The 21610-nt window shown below is 37.0% G+C and overlaps 1 protein-coding gene across 3 annotated transcripts in view; it reads right to left on the bottom strand.

Annotated features, from left to right (window-relative positions):
- Window positions 1-465: 465 nt before the first annotated feature.
- Window positions 466-21610, bottom strand: part of AP3B1 (adaptor related protein complex 3 beta 1 subunit) — a 291241-nt gene continuing 270096 nt past the window's right edge. For all 3 annotated transcript variants that reach the window (XM_019532203.1, XM_019532205.1, XM_019532206.1), the window contains 2 exons: window positions 17919-18057; window positions 466-1207 (listed from right to left, as the gene is read on the bottom strand). In XM_019532203.1, coding sequence (XP_019387748.1) covers window positions 1054-1207; window positions 17919-18057 — 293 coding nt within the window. In that variant the 3' untranslated portion in view covers window positions 466-1053. The remainder of the gene's footprint in view (window positions 1208-17918; window positions 18058-21610) is intronic.

Below are 21610 nucleotides of genomic sequence, written 5' to 3'. Positions count from 1 at the left end.
TCCCTTTCTTCATCCTAGATTAAGGGAGGAGAGGTGGGGGCAAATTATTTCTCCTTGCTTCAACTCCACCTGCATAAAGCCAGAACGCTCTGGCTTTATACAAGTGGAGAGAATTTCGCCCTGTAAACATGATTTTCCAGAACTGTAAAATCCAGAATAAGAATCAGAAGCAAAATTTGACTGATAAGATCTACTGTAACCTTGTACTGATCACTCTTTCATTAATGGGCAAACTTGAAAGTGGACTATTTATCCCAACTATGGACAACTGTTTTTAAATCTTTGCTAGTTTATTAACAAAGAGATGACTTAATGCTAAAATAATTAAAATTAATTGGAGGCCAAATGCTTCTTTTTGTCATGTAATTTCTCTTTACTGATGGAGATGCAAGCCAGTATGAGATTTACTTCAAGTGAGTATCTTATAAATCACTGTAATTAGTTCCCTATTAAAACAAGAGAAAATTTGATTTGTAATTCAACTTTATTAGAATCTGAACATTTAGAAATATTTGAAAACATGGCAGCAACTGGCAACAACATTTTACAATATATATGGATTTAAGCTTACAAGTAACTTGAGAGGACAAGGACATGTTGTAGTACCTACTGTCCTTTTACACTTCTCAAACAACAAAACCCATCTATACTATCCTGTGGAGTCTCCCTCTGACATTTTAGCTCAGTTCTCAAGCAAGTGCATTTTTCCTGAACTTTACTACCTAATATTTGTCTGTTAGCAGGGAAAAATGGAGAGGTAAGTGGAAGGGAAGAAGGGAAGCACAAGGACTGAACAAATGGGAAATACATTTAAGAGCGTGGATAACTGACAGTAAAATATATGTTCTTTGGTTAGCAAGCAGGAAAAAACTGAAAGTACTTGCATACATGATAGATACACACTAGCATTCTAAAGCAGGAGACAAGAATGTCAAGAGTGTATTCTTCCCCCACTGCCAGATGGAAGGGCTATTATTATAAATGAAAGGCAGCAGTAGTGGATGCCAGGCACTTTTGTTGTGTGCCAGATTCTGAAGTCCAGATGTAAGCAGGTTACCCCTGGGAGAGGACAGGCTTCAGCTCCCGCAGTAGAACAGAACCAATCACAGTTTTCTCAGTGTTTATGATGAGCTGTGCTGTAGAGCTTTCCTTCAGCTCCACTGTGACTAGCATCAATGACCCACTGTGCACAGTTTTAGCTGCAAACCTGGAAGAAGAAAAATCATTGAAGACCTTCATATTAAGCCAAAAGCTGCTAATGCATTGTTTCAATAGTTGAATGAGACTGAATATTAGAAAACTTTTTCAGTTTAATTATTCCAGTAGAGGGGAGAAACCCTAACATCCCCTTACAGACTCCTCAAAGATTTTTCTGTCATATGGTACAAATATATTTAGATTCTGGTATCTAATAAGAGTATGAAATTTAATATAAGAATTGTGTGCTTAGCATTAAGGACAACAATGTCTGAAATAATTTTTTATAATCTAATTTTAGGTATTAACACAACTAATACCGAATTATATAATACCCAAATGTACAACTAATATCCAGTTGTATTTAAAACTATATGAAAATCTTGTACCAAAACTAGTAAAACATATACTGAAAATATTAGACATTTTCTAAATGCAGTCTTTTGGAGATGTTTCATCTTCATGGCAGGTGATGAATTATTTCAACATAAAAACATTCAAATTACCTATCATAATAATATGAAACAATGTAATATAGTAAGCAAGTAAACTTTCTGCAAAATCAAATCTTTCCTCCTTTAGTGAATTTATTTATCTGTAGAACATTAAATATACTTTCCTAGTGATTGAATACTGTAAAAAGAACACAAACGAGGTCTAATGCTCCATTACTAAATTCCAAGACATGAAGAACCTGCTAATTACACGGAATTAAAAGCAAAACTAGCCTTTTAAGCACTGCAATTGACTGAAAAGCCATTTTAGGCACAATGAACTTCTGTCAATCCTGTTAATTCATTCTGCATGCACAGTCAGGCCCCAGAGACAGGAAGGAAGAGGATGGCAACAGCCTAGTCTTCCATATTCCACAAGCAGTGCACCACACTTTTTTTTTGGTTACTTGAGAACAACAAAGTTGCTGCACATGGGCTTTTGAAAACACTAACAAGTGTAGAGCAGGTCTGTGACCCACTGTGACCCCACTTTGCAGGGCCAATCCCCTCTCCCCTTTCTGAATGACACGTGTCTGAATCAGAGCCATCTGCCTCAATTTGCCCAACATCTTCAGCCACAATAGAACCCAGTTAGCCCTGACAACAGCTCACAATACACAAAAATAAAACTGCTGTGCTGACAGCACGCTGTCGGCTATTCAAGAGCAAACCAACTGGTCAGTGTCTCATGTCTGACAATTAGCATGGGCCTTGCAAAGCGCCTACTGGGATCCTTAGGGATTTGTTTAATTACCATCAACATAAAAGAAGGAGTTTATCAGGAGATACTCAAAAAACTTCACTCCAGACTTAATTAAAATATTAGCCACTTAAGCAGGAAGCAGATTCTCTTTAAATGGGAAGTAATTTCTTCTTTTTTATTTTTTAAGCATATCAAAACCTCATAATACATTACACTAATTTAGAAAGTATGGGACATCACAGGTTTCTATTTCTTTTTGTCACATCACAGCTTTCTATTTCTTTTTGTCCAAATTACAGATTATTTTAAGACTTTCCCTCTAATAGGGAAATCTTGCTTCTACTGAAACTACAATATTACTACTATAAAAATGAGCTATTAGGCTACTTCTGTTTCTCATTTTAGTTATTTGCTCCACAGTGTAAAGATCTGTATTTCTCATGTTGATTTGACAGGGTGATAATTATGTAAACAATAGTCTTATTAGTCTCTTTATTTACTTAACGGTTGTGTCTTGGGACAACAGAGAAGCAGATTATGTCTGAATGTGTACATAAAAAGCTCTGTAATCGGCACTCCTGCAGCGTTTCATAGCCCCAAGGCTTGTTTACCCCCTTTCTTTTATTAAAAAATTGAAAGTGATATAAAGTCAATGTTATGATAAAGCAAATGCAGCCAAAAGCCTCAGAGGTCAGTTCTGGTCAGATTTTTACATGTGCCATTTAAAAAACTGGATTTTTTCCCTAAACTAAAACACTTTCCAAACCTCTGAATGAAAAATTCTTGAATACAAACCTAAGTCTATATAGATGTTGCAGGATCTAAAGATGAGCTAATATGACCATGCTACATAAACTGCTAGTATGTATACAGTTACAATATTTAATCAACTGTCTGTTTTAAGGGATACTGATTTGGAAACACTTTTTGAAACAAAGGGCTAGTGGAAAATGTAATTACTTATTTCACTTTTAAAAAAAGATGTATTTAAAATGTGAAACAACATGTTTACTTACTGATTTTGAACCATGGAAAGCAAAATGGTTTCCCTAAAATGGCCAAGATCATTTCATTGCCAAATTAATTATTCTATAAAACATATGTTCAAAAGATATAGTTTCTGCAGATAAACTCAGTTTCTAAATGATGAAGCAGCTGACTTTTGTTTACAAGATTAATGATCAGTAAAACCATGCGTGTCAGTTATTCAGATATTTTCAAGCGGTGATTGTTTTAGTTTTGGATAACAAGAAATATTTATTTTTTTAAGACTAAAGAGATACAACTTTACCAGATGCTAATACTTAAAAATAACATGACCACTATGTTTTTAACAAAATCCATCTCTAGTTCAACCAGATTTTTAAATAAGAAAGCAATTGAATATCCTTCAGTAGTGAAAATAAATCACTTATTTACAGTAGATGTTTGCTTTTTACAAGCTGCTATGGATCTACCTTTTGTCTTACAGTGTCAGTATTTACTCCCCCCTTGTGGTTTTTTTTTTTTTTTTTTTTTTTAATTATTTTACACAAATATAAAAACAGGAAACTTTTCTGTTGACTATGAAATCAGACTTTGCAGCATAACTCAAAAATACTTCCTGAAAACTTAGCTGTGCCACAGTATAGTTTAACTTGTAAATGTTCGTTGCTTGTAGATGTAAGAAGGTATGCTGTCCTTTGGTGGTACTTCACTAGACATGGAATATTAACAGCTATTTGAACAAACCTGCTATGACAAAGTATACCAACAAATCAGGAAAAAAAATTAAAAATAAATTAGAATGAAAACAAGTACATTTCAATAATTCACCCCCTAGCAAGAGTTTCAACATGATTGTTTCTGTGATCGAGAAAATAATTTTGTGTTTTCTGTCTGCTAAACAGTATATTTAACTGTCATGAAAAAAGTTACTTTAATTTTTTCCTGTATGTTTTATAATTAAACAAATAACCAACTTGAAAGCAAAATTCCTCCTGGTGGAATATTTCTCTCTATAGCTGAGACATAAAATTAGTCAGCAATGTCTAGCATCACTTGCGTATTCTGGGTTACTGATTTTTTTTTTTTTTTTTTTAAGAAAGAGCACTGAATCATAAGAACGGGAGAAAAGCGATTTACACATGTTCAAAAGAAACATGCAGTCTTTGCTAGAAGTTAAGAAACAAATAGAGTCAACAACATTGAGACATTATCAGTTTCATTATACTATATTTTTCAGAAAGTTTTTATTCTTTAAAATATTTAGGTAAAAACAGTGACCACTGTGTCATGTACTTATTTTAAGTGAAATCAACCTCTGTCAGCACCTGCTACACAATAACATGACTTATGGGAATCTGCTATTTTTAGTACAAGGGAAAGCTAGAATTTCAGATATTGACTGTTTTGGTGACCACTGTACACTCTACTGTACTTTTACAAAAAAGATGGCCAAAACGTACAGTCTAAGTACTTTTTTCAGAAAGGTTCCAAAATGTTTAGCTATTGGATACACTACAATAAAATAGTAATTTGGTCTAGAACCTGCCCTAAAAATTCAACATTTGGAAAAAAAGCAAATTTATTAGAGAATATGTTTTGTATAAGATTTTTTTAATACTTAATTCAACAGGCCTAAGAAATTATTTCTTTTCTTTCTGCTGGTCTTCCTGGTCTCTGATTTTCCTATTTTAAGTTCAATTTTCTTCTCTCTTCTGTTCTAGTCATTAACAGAAGCAGTGACAATGGCCCACTCAGGCTAAAACTTTTTTTTTCCTACCCTGTACATGAAGCTTTCAATTACTGCCTGCTGAAGCAGACAGAATCCTATTAGTAAGAAAGACGACCACAAGATGCAATGCCCTGCCCTAGCTGTACAAAAATAATTAGTCCAAAGTTGACAAATGTGTAATGAAGTTACACAATGAATGTATGTAAGAAATATTGGTGTAAATTAGTTTGATTTCCAAATACTGAATGACAAACTACAAAATGTATTCTAATATAAATAAAATGTCATTTCAATACTAAAGAACCTTGTTTTACCTTGATTAATATTGCATTTACACACAAAATTAAGTTTATGTTTGGCAATTTATCTCAAAATTATTGGTTACTTATGCTGTTTAGTTGCCACAGATGCTACAGAACATGAACACATACATATTGGTGACAGCCTTACTATGTATATGGTTTTGATACTGGGGCAAGTCTAACGTTAAAGACTTAAAACAGTGATACAGAAAAAGGAAACAATTTTGATTTTTAAAACTTGCCATTTCAGAAAAGGGTTTTTTTGGTATCAATTATAGGCAGCCAAGAAAATTAAAGACCATGAACTACAGAAATGGTTTCTAGTTATTGTGAAATCATCTCTTATCTGCTTAAAGCGGTTCATGTAATTTTGAAAGACAACAGAAAAAGAATACACCATATATTTTTCAAAATGCTTATTGTATCATCACACTATACTTATTTTAAACTTATTAAACATTTGTGGGTTTAATGAGAAAAATTAGAGCTGAAATATATACATATTTGTATGGTAGCATTTTTAGTTCCTTTTCTTTGCATCCTGATTTTCTGCCAAAAGAAAGTTCTGCCATTCTGCTCTGTTGTTACTTGCGACAAAGATCAGAGTGCAAATGAGTCATTTCACTTATTACTGAAGAACTGCTCCATCTCTCAGTCACTGAATGTTCACACAAAATTTTATATCCCTGCATTAGCTCAGCAACCTATCCAGCATATAAGGGCTGGGAATCCAAATCTGCTTCTCAAGACTTGGATTAAGTGAAAACTCTAACACACTGTAACGATATCCAACCAACTTAAAAGTTAACTTATTTAGTTCTTAAATGCATTCTGTTCTCTAGGAATCAGGCATTGAATGTGACAAGTGTTTGTGGATTACATACATTCCATTTTTTAAGATACACTATAAATTTACATTTGCAAAGTGTATTCAATCCTAAGAAAGCAATTTGTCTTACAAAAAGTAAAATTAAATATAAAACTGGATCAGCGGTGTTTTAAATTAAAAATCCCTTGTTGGGTTAGTTTTGCAAATGTTAAATGCTCTCTGTTTAAATAATCAACTCAGGAGATGCCTGTTTGGGATTTTTGTTTTGTTTTGTTTTGAAGAATATGCTGGTGCATATAGTTTGGACTTTAAAGCATTCAGATACAAAAGCAGTGCTGTCCTCTAGTGGACAGTCAACCCATTGTGATAGAATAATCTATTCTGATTAACTTAAGATCTCAATTGCTATTCTCATATGCTTATAAGATTGAGGGAATCTAAATTCATTAATTAAATTTGAAAATTAATGTTTAAAAAATTAACTCCATAACTGCCATTCAAACTCAATAGCATATCTGAAGGGTTAAGATGCCCCCACAAAGGGTTTTGATTATAAGTATTTTCTTTTAGGTATTTTAATGCTTATTAAATCAAAAATTTCAAATAGTGATAACGTGAAACAACTTAGGACCCCACAATATTTTTCAGTAGGCAGGACTGTTATTAGCAGTGAGCAGATGCAAGTTATTTGAAGGACAGATGCTGAATACGATACTAATACCCTCCAATGAGAGCCTTAGACTTCTTTTATAAAGAACATCACTCTATAAAAATGGTAGTTCTCTCATTAGATAGGGGCAGAAATATTTACTTAAGGATAATGACTAACAAGGAGGTTCTTTACTGGGACTATTACTGGATGGTGGAATGGAAGTTCTAATGCTTAACTTAGCTGCTATTAATAGCCTGGAAAAAAATTACCTCAAGTCATTACTGCCATCATAAATTAAGGGAAGTAAAAAGATGCAAGCTGAGTTTCAAGAAACTGAAAGCTGAACTGTACCTTAACTCGATTATATACTATTCTGTGTATAGCCTGGGTCTCCTACTATTAAAACTAAAGCAAAACACTTCTACGAGAAGCAGAACTTTAGTGTCAGTGTTCCATTAGGTTTATAACTTAGGAATAAGGTCTTTATCAACCCATTAAGAACCAGCTGGACTAGTTAAGTGTTTTGCTTAGGCCACTTAACCCTTTAATTAGTTCTTACTAAAGAAATTAGGAAACAAATTTGAGGCCCTATGCTTACCACAAATTTACTTATCTGGTTACTTTGTGAAGCTCCCCAGAAGAGTAAAAGGAGGTGTTTGTGCCACACAGTTAAGAAGGCATGGAAGCAGAACAGTTCCAACAACAGCTTCATAGAAACTACTGCCAGAGGTAAATTTCACTTCATTTGAGCTCTCAGGCCAAGGCCAATTGTTTGGCAAGTAGGCAAAAGCCTCAGAAAAGACTACTGGGCTGAAGCAGTGCAAAATGGATCTTAAAGTCTTACATTACCCAGTTGAACATTCCTGGATTTATAATTCAGACCTACTTGTCAACTAGTAGCAGTGCAGATTTGGGTTCTAATGTCATAGTGAGCCTCGTTTCTGCTATACTGACAGTGATAATTTAGGAACAAAATTTGACTTCCACGTTTTGTCCTCCTTAATAGGAAATTTGAGGCATCTGTCTCTAAACACATGAAAGCTATGAGAAAGAGATATCTAATACTTTTTCCCTGTTTTTTGGATTTAGAACCATTACAACTGGATGATATGTTGAGTCCTGATAAAGACTTGTTTGGCTAATGAATCATCTAAGGGCTTTTAGTGCCCTTAAAAACCACAGTAGAATAAAAGATAAGGCCTCTCTGCCAGTGAAATTCTACTGGAAGAAGTAGTAGCAATTATTTAAAGCACTTTAGACAGGAAAGTGAAGAATATTGAAGACATTCTTGAAGATGCAGATGAGATCCTGAAACAGATGAATAATGAAAAAATCTGTTACTTGAATCTACCCAAAATTTAACAAAATCTGCCTATGTTGAGGGACTTGATGCCAACCTTCCCATCAGTGTTGGACCACGATCAGGCCATCCTGAAAATATTACAATATTGCATATTACAATATGCAAATGACATTGTGGTCACTGTTAGTTTCTAAACCACCTTGTGATATTATTCCATGTCACTGAACATGGATTCTTTCCAAGATAGAAGGACAGGAATGGATGATGACTTCATGTAAATAGCTAGCTCAGCTAAACTAAAAAACTGTTCAGCATCCACTCTGCTAGTTTTAGACCTTTACTTTCGTTCATTGATGAGGCCTTGTATAAGCAAATCCTCAAGGATGACGTTTGTGAGAACTCTGTTCTTGGCCACATCTATTTGTAGTACAATGACCACCAGAGCTAGATAAGGGGAAAGAGTTTCATATTGGATGATTCTGCCTTAAACATGAATACTAGCTGGTCAGGAGGAGGTTCAGAGATGTAATGGAAGGAATATAGATATCAGCCACTCTTAAGATGGCCTGATTTTTCGCTCCTTTACACTAGTTTTAGTGAACATAATCCTAGTGACCTCAAAAGGAATTGTACAAGCATGACGACAAAGTAAACGAGTGGAGAAGCAGACCAGTTTGTTCTTCATGTCTGGCCCCATGGTTTTGTGACAGATTTCTCACTGCTCTCTGTGGCTGCATCTGGATGAGCTGTTACTGTATCTTGGAGATAACAGATTAAAATATTGTGTGTAAGAAACATCTCCATGGATAGTCCTATCCTTTTGAGCCAGTGTGCCTCAGTATTCAAGGTAGGCAAAGTTCTTTGAGTAGATGTTATACCTTTTATTAGACCAACTAAGTAGTTGGAAAAAAGTTCTTGGCACGCAGTCACCCTTCTTGCTTTTTATGCACAGAACTTACAGGAATTTTATGCCTTGAATAACATTACATGATAATTTGCCAATTAGAAGAGAGGCATAACTTCCTGTTTACAGTCCAAGCCCTTCCAAAATTTATAGGTGAAATATATCATAACACATTGTCTTTCTAGCATGCTGCAGCTGAAGAATGCCAAGATGGAGGTTTTACCTGCTTCCCAGATAGGGTGGGTGAAAATGGGTACATATAAAATGTAAAAGTTGGAAATGAGTACAACTGTGTGTTGGGGTGCTGCCAAGACCCCAGACAAGGAGGGGTTGGAACAGAAGAAGGATGAAAAGGAAACTTAAGAAATCTGCAGTGGTCTCTTCTGATGATACAATATTCTTGAAAAGAAAACTGATATGAAGAAATTCTCTGGATAAGTGTTTGTGAGGGTTTAGACTAATGACCACAGTGTGACTCTTAAATTTCAGTCTTTATCTCTCCAAGTGAAAATATAAAAGTGAACTGAGATATGAAGAAAAACCAATATCTTACTACCCATTTGGAGATGGGATGGGATAACAGCATGCCTAAGAACCATTTTCAAAGGACTTGATGTCTTCACTAAGATGTGGAGGGGATGTAGGTACGCTAAAAGGAAGGAATAGGCTACAATCGGACCTAGACAGGTTACATGGGTGGGCAGATGAGAACTGGAAGGGATTCAATACTGACAAGTGCAAGGTGATGCACCTGGGGAGGAAGAACCAGCACCATACCTACAGGCTGGGGAACTCCCTTCTCGTCAGTACAGAGGCAGAAAAGGATCTTGGAGTCGTCATTGATGCCAAGATGAACATGGGCTGGCAGTGTGGGGAGGCAGTCAGGAAGGCCAACCGCACCTTGTCATGCATCCGCAGATGCATCTCGAGCAGGTCCAAAGAGGTGATCCTCCCCCTCTATGCGGCACTTGTCAGGCCGCAGCTGGAGTACTGCATCCAGTTCTGGGCACCACACTTCAGGAGGGATGTGGACAGCATGGAGAGGGTCCAGAGGAGGGCCACTCGCATGATCAGGGGGCAGCAGGGTAGGCCCTACGAGGAGAGGCTCAGGGACCTGAACCTGTTCAGCCTCCACAAGAGAAGGCTGAGGGGGGATCTAGTGGCCTGTTACAAACTAGTCAGGGGGGACCAGCAGGCATTGGGGGAGTCACTGTTCCCCCGAGCACTGCCAGGAGTGACCAGGAATAACGGTCACAAGCTAGTAGAGGGTAGATTTAGGCTAGATATCAGGAGGCGCTACTTCACAGTCAGGGCGGCTAGGATCTGGAACCAACTTCCAGGAGAAGTGGTGCTGGCTCCTACCCTGGGGGTCCTTAAGAGGAGGCTAGATGAACACCTTGCTGGGGCTGTTTGACCCCAGTACTCTTTCCTGCCATGGCAGAGGGTCAGACTTGATGATCTACTTAGGTCCCTTCCGACTCTACTAACTATGAAACAATTGCACAGAGCAATCTACAGGGTTCATCTTCAATTCAGTTATATATCCTCTTATTTTGAGAATGGAATGGTCTGAAGTAGATCTTCCACTTCGGCAAGAAATAGTCAATTCATCAGTTTTTTAAAGCTGATCTTAGTCCACAAACATAGTAATTAATACTGCTTTCATTTACTATAAAGAGGTCTTTGAGCCCTTAAATGCTTTGCTCCTAGTGTATGTTTAGTTACATATAAGTTTTTTATCAAAGTAGTATCAGATCGACAAAATATACATTAACTTGAGAGCTAAGATGACTAATGCTGAATTCACTTAGAAAGACAGAATCTAAATCCATCTAAACCAATGCCTATCCAGATTCTTAACAAATAACAAGAGAATTAGATACATTTCAAGTGCTTTGCAAACATTAATTCATCCTCATAACTTCTGTGAAACAGGGAGATATTTTATAGAATGAAAAATATGCATATAACTTCTCACTGCAGCTTTCATGTTTAAGGAGGATTGATGTTGTATTTGCTGCTTCTAAAATAAGATTTTTCTTCTTAGGATACATTCTATATTTTGCAAATAGTGTAATAGTCTTTAAAATTTAAAATAATATACAACAATTCCCTCTGAAAAAAACATATATACAACATGTATTATTGAACTAGCCTGATTGTCTAAATAATAGAACAGTGCAGTGCACATATTCCTACTAGACTACATAAACCATTTTCCGTAGGTTTGCTCTACGTAACTTAACAGAATCGAAACAAGCGACTACTTTCTATTTCACAAATTAACCATAAGAATAGAAATACAATTGTCCATGCTCTTATATTCACTTTTTATTCAGTTTATTATGTTACTCTAAAAGCTTTAATATAAGCTTGGCAATTAAATAAGTATTTATTTAAAGTCTACGTATATTTCTCTATGTTTTATTTTATGCAAAAGCATGCTCTCAACATGTCTTTCATTTAAGAGGTATTCATTTAAGTGTGCCCCTCTAATAGAAATTACATCTTTGTTGTGTACAATGGGACTGACTAAAAAGCCAAGATGTGTACAACTGTTCATGCACATTAGATATGTTCATATTAAATGATGCAAAATTCATAGTGTTAGTACATTTCAATACCAGGCAATAAGGACTCCTTAACAGTCATAATGCAGCAATCAGAACAATTATTTGATAGGTTAATGTAATATCATGCTACACAATGCAGACCAACAAAAGAAGTCAGTTTAAATATAGCAATTCTTTTTCTACAAAAAGGACACATACCAAGTATTTCCAAGAAATGAACTCAAGTGGTCTCCACAGCTGAAACCTATTTCAGCTCTTGCCTCTAGTATTAATTTTGAGTTCATCAAAATTAATACTAGAGGCAAGAGCTGAAATAGGTTCCTAAAACATAGCTTTTCCTCCCCCAAATACTAACCCTCAAAACAAACAAAAAAGCCAAGTGGAAACATTATGGGTAAAAAGTAACTGTACCAGACTACAACTACAATTTCTATTTAAATAGAACTCATAACTTCGTCCAGAGTAAGAAAATGTTACAATGGAATAAAGAACGGAGGAAATGTGATTAAAGTGAAAGCTGGAATTTGTCACTGGAATGAAACTGAACCACCTCTCAGGATCACTTTGTTACTGTAAAAGGTAAATTTATTTGTTTCCTTTACTGCTTAGGAAGTGGTAGATATGTTGTACAAATAAGAGGTGCCACAGTCCCTGCCCCAAAGAATTTCCCAAGTCAGGAGAATCTACATGAAAAGGTTATGGTTCTTCTTACTATTCTGGCACAGCTAGGCTCCACTTTAGAAAAAGCACTTAGTTCTGCGCCTGAGACTTCAGAAAGATGGGAAGAGGTAGTTTGCGTTCTTCTTGACTTCAGATTAACATTGCTAGGTAGAGTTGCACCTTATAAACTAATTAAATCACAGATTATAGCATAAGCTTTCATGAGCCTGAGTTCACTTCATCAGAAATGTGTCACTTTTTTCAGTTTAGAATCTAAGACCAGTCCAGTCCAGTCAGGATCTGACAACGTATCTCCACTGAGCAAATGAGCAGGTTGAGTCCATCACAATATCAATTTCCTGACAGTTTCTGGAACACAGGTTTTCTTCTATAGTGTGAAGCCTTCAGCTCATGAACGACTGGTGCCTCCTGAGACTGGGGGTGAACCATTTGTAGGCAGCAGCATTGGTGTTAAGCAGTGACTGCCTGCAGACATGGGTGACAATGGTGGGGGGAGGTGGTGAGTGGTGGCTGCCTGCAAAAGCCGCTGCCGGTGGCCAATCTCAGGGGGGGCACATACCCCCCCCCCCGCCAGCACGCTGCTGGCCCACGTGGCAAAAAAACTGCCCTGTCCTGAGTGGTGTTGGGTCAGTGGCCAATCTCAGGGGGGGCACATACCCCCCCCCCCCACGAGTCATCTATGTTTGAACTCCATTGTCAGAGAAGAGATGAATATTGAAGTCTGCTGTGCAAAAGTGATTATGGTGTTATGTGGAAGCAAGAAGGATATTAATTTGTACGGTGGAGAGGTAATTGATAGTGAAATCATATTCTGTAGCCTTTCCTGAGCCAAATGCATGTTGCCCCAGTAAATATCAAAGCAAGCTCACAATAGTTCCTGAGATGTACAGCAACACCAGGAGTGAAACATTTTTTGAATCATAACGTTCAAATTGAGATCTGGCTTTCCTGGCCAAATGTCTCAACTGCAGAATGTACTTCCTCTTAGTAAAAAAAAGTGCTAACAACTATAGTTAGAATACCCATGAATATTCTTAGGCATGGTGAAACAAAAGAAAGATGACCTACTACTACTGAATCCTGAGCTTTGGGAACTGTTGATAGGGTATGTGATAGATATACAAAGACTTTTTACAGTGCTGTGGATGTTAAAAAGTCTACATTTTGTATAACTGCTATTGCTGGATGAACACCGCCAATCTTGAATGGAGCCAAGAAGCCTAGTTAAACTGCTTAAGAGACAACTTTACCCTGAAGTCTGCTGAAGACTTAGTCTTAAAAGAGAAATACCTTCAAACAACCAATATAAAGGAACAGGAAGAACAGCAGAAATACTGACTCAGTATTGGATGCACTTACAGTGGCATAACTTGGGCAGGGAGATACAGGCAACTACTTCAGGTGCCAATGGGAATGGGGAGTGAAAAAACTGGCTTTTGCTACAGGTGCATGATTGCGATTGTGGCTGCAGCAGGAAGTCACTGCTGCCCCTGTATGCGGGAGCCACCCGGGCACCCAGCCATATTCTTACACTATAGTGTGGTTATTTATAGAATCTCTTTTTTTGGATGGAGAATTTTAGGAAAACATATTCTCCAATTGTCTAATGTAGTGATTCTCAACAAGGGTGCTGCAGCAGCCAAGGGTGGCACCAGTTCTTTTGAAGGGTGCCACAAAGTGTGAGGATATAAGAACATAAGTGTAGGCTCATACTTGTTTCTGCCTGGCCAGTCTCTCATTCCTAATGCCAGCCCCTCCAGGAGGAGGTAAGCAATGTAATATATAAATTTGTTTTTGAAACTGGGTGTCACTCAGTTCACAACAGTTATGGAAGGATGCCTTAAGTGCAATGAGGGGGTGTCGAGTCCAAAAGAGTTCAGAATCACTGGTTTTCACGCTTTTTACACACAACAGGCATGTTGTAGCCACTTTAAGGAATGAACAGGAAGGGATTTATCTCTTAACATCTGGATTTATCTTACTCTTCTGATAACTATTACAATATAGTGAGCAATTTAAATGAGTTCTGAAAGCCTAACATGATTTTTCAAGAGGTCTTGCTTTTGTAAATAGAACTGTCTTTACTTGGTCTTTGCCCAAGGTGAAGGAGGACTTAAACCCAAACTTCTTTATTAAGGCTATTGCCTAAAATGTTAGCATTCCTGGCTGGTAGTGATGGAAATGAATCTATTTATGATACTGTAGGTGTAGAACAAGCAAGAGACTGCCCAGGGATCTAACAACTTGCATCTAAAACAACATCTTCCTGAAAGACAATAGCTAACATGAGACTTTATTTTTAATTAAAACAAGTGTTGTTTAATGGGAGGATACACCCTTTTTAACATTCTTCAGTGAGATTATAGGAACTCCTGTGAGAGTAGAGCATGGAACTGGAACAAGGACAACTACATGCAGAAAGACTTGCCCAAAGTCAAGAAGTTTTTGGCTTAGCCAGAAACTGAACTTTTTTTTTTTTTTTTTTTAACTCCAAACTAGTGCCCTAACCTCAAACATTCCCTCTCCTTTGTGCAGTGTAAGTCTGATACCGAGGTTATGATAAACTGGACAAGATTATTTGCCCTGATTCAAAAACTTCACAAGTCTTTAAATTTACACTGAAGATTAGTGCAACACTGATCCCTCAGGGACTTAACATGTGAGGGAGAAGGTGTCAAAACTGAGTCTATGCATGTTTGAGGGGAATCAGGTTCTTTGAGGCAGGCAGAAACTGCCCCAATAAATTACCCTAATTAAGACTGACCATATTAATTGCTTTGACACTGACCATATCAAATACTACAGGGAAATTAGATGGCTCAGTGGCTGCATTCAGACATTCATTTCTATTGGAAGAACCTGAGAGATGGACTGTACAAACGTTCCTCCAATCCTATGACTGGAGAGCTTCATAGACAAGCTCTCCAGTGAAGGGGCACTAGAGGGCTGCTTCCTCTGCCACCCCCATCCTTAGAGGAACTCATAAATTTATAGCACGCCTTCTCCCCTGCCTGGAAAAAGAGGCAGACTGTCAAATGGCAATTGGCAGCTGCAGAAAAGCAGCAGCTGCCACAGACAGCTGGGGAGGGTCCCTACCCCTGGAAGAGTGTCCCCACCCCATCCTATCAATCAGCTAGATTGGCAGGAAGGGGGCATTCCTCTGGGGCTGGAACTCTAACAGTTCTCTCCAACAGGAGAATAGGCCAGCTCCTTGAGCTCTTCCTGGCTGACCTGCAAGAATGCAGGAGGGGGGGAACACTTAGTTGCTGCTGCAAGAAGCGAGTGCCTTGGAGCTTACTGCAGGGGCACAGCACCCTGCCTCACCCTGTATTGCTCTGGGCTGATCAGCAGTGTGAGGTCAGGAAGGGGCTGTTTGCTGCGGCAGCACATCAACCTGTTTTGCCCCACATTACTCTGGACCAGCTGAGTTGTGGGGGACAGCTACTGAAAAGCCAACATGGTCAAAAGTTGGACATACAGAGGGGCTCCTGGCTCCTCTGACATTTAAACTACTACTGAAAAAAGGAGCAGGGACAGGCAAAGGGAAGCCAGCATGGCCAAGAGCCAGGCTTATAAGCCCAGCTCCTGGCTGTGCTAGTTTTTCAACCACCACCCCTGTTGCTCAGCTGAGTAGCAGGTAGGCGAATGGGGAAAGAGGCAGGGGGACGCTGGGAAGAATTGGGGGGGACCAGCTACCCCCCACACTTCCTTTAGATCAAGGTGACTCCAGTCTCAGGAAGACAGGGGAGCCTTTCCTCTGGTTCTACTCCTCTTGCTCCCCAGGAGAGGTTGAGCCTGGAGAAGGAGTACAGACATTCAGTCTCCTGGGAGAAACTCCCAGGAACAATTTAAATTTGTTTGTTCCTGATTTATTTTTCTCCTGGAGCAGCCTTTTTTGCACTGAAAGAAAAAGATTGAATGTCTGCACACTTTGGGGTTACTAGGAGAATCACCATTCTCCTGGCAGAGAACCTGAATGTATGTTGGCCAGGACTCCTGCAGTGTTTCTATCCCAGGGGTCAGAAACATTTTTGGGCAGAGTGTGAAAAACACCCGCAACCTTGGCTTTTAAGATGTTGGCTTAACAAGGGTGGATGGTGGGGAAACTACGAGGGATCTGATCCTTGTCATGGCAGTGCAGCTTCACCCTTTCCAAGGCGTGCATGCCAAGCAAAATATCTTTGTGTGCCATACTCTGGCACATGTGCCCGGGCTTGCCTACTTCTATCCCACATTATGGGTTGAATTAAAAAAAGAAAGAAAGAAAGAAAAAACATATCTATATATCAGCCTTATATGAGATACAAGGTTCCTAGCATATTAAAAAGACTCTCTCAAAAATGGATAATGCTAAAAAACAGTACTTTGTATCTGAACTGAGTAGAAGCATTTTGGATGATTTGGGGAATTCACAGTCCAGAATAATTCAGAGAACATGTGCTTTAGTAGCTGCTAGATAAAAAAAGTGATTTGTTTACTTATTCCATGGCCAGAATGAAGTCTTGCAATAATAGCCTGGGTTGGAATCTGTCTACTCGTTATTTTCTACCACTAATTTTTCCGTTTTCTCCTGTCCCAAATCAGAGACCAAGGAGGTCCACTGTAGTGAGTGATTTGGTACTAGTACATCAATAGCTGTCATCAATGAACAGTCAGAGATTCAACTTGATATTCAACACCACAGATTTTGGGTGAGTTGCATTTATCTGCACTGGTGTTTTGGAATTTGTCTGGGACAAGAAACAACTCAGTTGAGAGAGGGAACAAGTGTATCTTGCATGTTCTAAATCCTCAGAGTCTAACTGGTTATGTGACTAATAGCAGAGACTAGTGTAAAAAACTGGGCTTAGAAAGTGTAGATATGTGCCTCAGATAACGATTAACATAAATTATGAAATTCCCCACACTCACTGTATGGAAACTTTCATTTCTTTGTTAGACAGCATCTCATTTTTTGGAAGCCTTGTGTATTTAGAAACGTGTGGATAAATAACGTCCACATGAGACACATCTTTGTATTTACAGAGTCATGGTGGTTGTTTGAAGACCTTAAAAAAGAACCCTCCCCCCCAGTGTTTTATTTTAACTCCAGTGCATTCCTGTGCTGAGCCCTGCGCATGTCTGGAAGAGGCAGTGCATTACTTCAGGGTGGGTCTAAAGTGTCTATAAAGATCAGGCACTTTAGTGGGGCTTTTGTGGCGTTTTTATCTAATAGTTGATTGAATCAGTTTTGTTTTGTTTTGTTTTTTGTTTTGTGTGATTTTTGGAATCTGTTGATGAAAGTCAATGGGATGTAGATGCCTAAGTCACTTTTGAAAAAGGAAATAAGGCTCCAAAACCACTTGGACACTCTTGAAAACTTTACCTTTCGGAGATACACTGGTAAAACTGAATGAAGAAGGTAGCTTGACATTTTAGTTATCAAATGTAGGTTACAAAAAAGCAGCAGCAGCCTCAATATCCAAATCAGCCATACTTTACTGCAAAGCACTGCTTTTTTTTGAGTAAGATCAAGTTGACACTGCATCACTTTGTTTCTGCAACAAATGCCAGTCTTAGCTTACCTGTGTATGTTATCTTGACCAGAAGGAACAACCCCCAGGTTTGCTGCCTTAACTACTTTTTGAATTATTACAGAAGGAGTGGAATTCTGTGGAGCAACAGTAATTGTAGTAGATGTCTCATTCATTCCTGCAAGCATTCCTGGAATATTAAGAGAAATAGTTCTTTATAAATATACTTTTTAAAGCAAGCTAGGAGGAACTGATAAATTGGTCTGTTACTGAATAAGGCCAAACCAAGAGACTTCTAAAACCAAGTTTTCCTATGTTTTCTAAAAGAAACTTACAAAAAAGTTAAATTTGTTAAATGTGAAAAACCTCCCAATTAACATGTTAAAATAAATCCTCATTGAAAAATTTAATAATAACATTACACAGATCATTATGCAGTTAATGCAAGTGTGTAACCAAAGTGGCTCTTTTTCAGAAAGAGTACTTAATACATAAGAGCAAAGCAAACATACAGAGATGAAATATTAAATAAACTATACTTGAACTATGGATCAAGTATAAAGAATTCTTTTAAACTTCTAACCATGAAAACCGCTCTGCTTAATTATTTTATATCAGTTTGCTAAAAATAATCCTGAAATTCAGAGAGTAGTCAACAGATCAATTTAGTACATAAAGTTATCAAATTAGAAACTTGGATAATCAGCTAGCATCAGTCTCTTTAAAATGTCACAATAAACCATAATTAAAATAGTTTAAGCATCAGTACAAAATAAAACTAAGGTGTCAACCTTCTATGCAAACACATGAAGAAAAGATGCAATAAAAATAAAAGTATAATAAAACTCCACTTCTTACATGAACATTCACTGGTTAGAACAGCACACTACCAAGACATCGATGTCAATTAAAATCCAGAACGAAAGTACCTAGAGTTTAACACAGTGCACGTATCCTTACATGACAATCCAGAAGGAATATATTGCGTTTACATGCTAAAAAGTATTGAATCTTGTACCTTAAGTAGAAATGTGAAGCATTAAAAGCAGCATTAAATATTTATATCCACAATAAAATTTACCTAATCAAAGCTATTTAAAACTCTCAAAAATTCTAACCTTTTTAGGAACAATATATTGTAAATTCTATTAAAATGCCTATAAATTGATTAAAAATTAAAAGTGAACATTTTCATGTACTATAATTTGAATTAGTTTTCGTTGCAAACCCTGAAACACAAGGTAAAATAAAGTAGTTGATGAGCCATAAAGGAATATTTTGGAATATGATTTACTCATGAAAAGAGCAAACAAATACCCAACTTATATAAAGATCAGCATTAGCTTGGGAACGGTACATTCTGTTTCAAATTGTTTAACTTCAATATTAGGCAAAAGCTTTAAAAACTACATAAGCAGTCTAAAACTGCTTTTAAGCAGAGCACAGGGACTGACATAACACTGCTGAGAGATGTGTGTACTCATTTAGGATTTAAACCTTCTCCATTAAGCTCTATTGAAGAGCAAATGTTGAATAAATGAATGCAACTATGTTTATGTTAAAAGCCTGTTTCCCGCAGCATGTAATTAAAGGAAATGTTGTACAAAGCCAGTACTTTTGTCAAGCTCCTGTAAATGGAAAGATGGATAGCACTCAGAAAAGTGAATGCATTGCTTCATATTTAACCTTAACACTCTTGTCATTAATGGTTTGTCTAACTTGCTCTATAAAAGACAAGGTACTGCTCCATTGAAGTAAAATTAAAAAAAATCAACTAAACCATGCTTTTCAGAACAGAAGATTCATTATCGTCGACTAATGTATTGGCATAAAGCAAAGTAACATCCTATCAAGTAAGGCACACATTCAATCTGCCTTTCCACCCCCCTTTATTTTTAACTCATGCTGTTTTATTGTTATAGGCAATTTGTACCACTCAGCATGACAGTGTAAACTGAATCAAGATTAATTTACATGCAAAAGAACACTTAGGAGAGCAGCGTGGTAAGCAAATGTATTGTCTCGATTGCTGAGGTGGAAAAGAACCTGGAAAGAAAAAAAGGTGCTCTAATTAAGGGGCATCAAATATGATTGCTTGTGGTAGTTAAGGGCCAGAAAATAGTAAATGTCTGACCATTTAAAGAATTAGCAACTTGCTTGTTAGGAACACAAGTTGGATGCATAAATCTTAATAAAATTAAGTAAACATTCTGTGTTTTTTTAAACCATGTTTTTCTGGATTAAAGTGCACCCATTATATTCACATTTAAGAATTTTACAAAATGATTTAAAAATGTATCTTGAAACAGACTGCAAAACATAGTACATTATTACTACTACATGCACATACATTTTCAAAATAAAAAGGTTAATGATAGAAAGAATGATTAATATCTAGTTATAAGAAACATGTGCCATCTTTAATGTTGTATTACTCACTGGAATCTAGGAAAACTCTGGTCAAAGCACAAAATGGCAAATAATCTGGGTAAACTGATTGGTACAATAACAAGAGTACATAGTTTGAATGATAAAAGGAAGGAAAATTGGAAAAAATAATACTGATACATAACATGAAATGTATTATGTATCTGAGAGTAAATTGAGTTCAATCCTGCTCCCGTTCAAGCCAATTGGAGTATTGCCACTGATTTCAAAAGGAGCAAAGGCAGGAAAAAATTTTAAGATGGCAGAGGTCCCAAAGCTAGTTTTTACTCGGTCAGAATTCCCACTACAACAAATAGGAATTTTGTCCAAATGCTGCAGAACCAGGCATGAAATGCTGAGGCTTAAACACTGGAACAAGTCTTTAAATCACAAAGTAAAAGACCAATGTAGTTTGGTAATACCATGTTAATCTATTGCTTCAAAATTGTTAATCACAAAACCACATTAATTTAACTGCTGCTCAAGATTATGTTAGAATAGGAAATGAATTACCCTGAAAGAGGTTTCCCAATGCAGAATTAAGGACAAAGTAATATAGTATGGTAAGGCTCAAAATATAACACTGAGCATGTGGTTAAATATACAGCTTCTATTTCCTAGTACCGCCACTAGAAAATCTTAAAAAAACATGAATATTCAGCAACCTGCCTGTTCCCCCCTCCTTATGCCATCAGGGAAGTGGAAATACAGAAAACGAGACAGAGAAAGCGACATAACATAATTGAGTAAAGGTGTGAAACAATGAGCTATTTTCTTGCATATCAATGTAATATTTTGTACTCCCACCTTAGCATACTTATTAGAATGAACATGCAAGTTAAATTAAAAATCCTAAAAATCCATGTGCATTCTCATTTTTCCCCCTATGAACTTGCACACTCATCCTTCCACTACTTCATAGCTACTAACTTTGAATATATAAATGTAGGCAAAATAAAGCATTTTTGGATAAAAGAAATATTGTGCATCTAAAATAAGGGGGAAAAAACTATGGAAAATGTGGGGAGGAGGTTCACAAAACCACATTCATTTAGATAACATAGAAAAATCCAAGTTAAAAATACAAACTGGAACAGTGTATGCTAACTAAGCTAAACTGGGCTGCATTTTCTCCTAATAAGGTTTATCTTGCTGGAAGTCAGAGGAAATTCATTTTTTTCTGTGATTTGGTATTTTTATTTACCAAGATTATATAGGAATTCTCTCAAAATACTCTCACAGCTGTTCCTAGATTTGTGTAACAAATAAATACATGTGTAAAATTTACAACTGAGACCTCTATTACCAAGAATTTT

This window comes from Crocodylus porosus, unplaced genomic scaffold (assembly GCF_001723895.1).
Source record: "Crocodylus porosus isolate Cpor-Errol unplaced genomic scaffold, CroPor_comp1, whole genome shotgun sequence".
Classification (NCBI taxonomy): domain Eukaryota; kingdom Metazoa; phylum Chordata; order Crocodylia; family Crocodylidae; genus Crocodylus; species Crocodylus porosus.
This window is presented reverse-complemented; position numbering and strand designations above follow the sequence as displayed.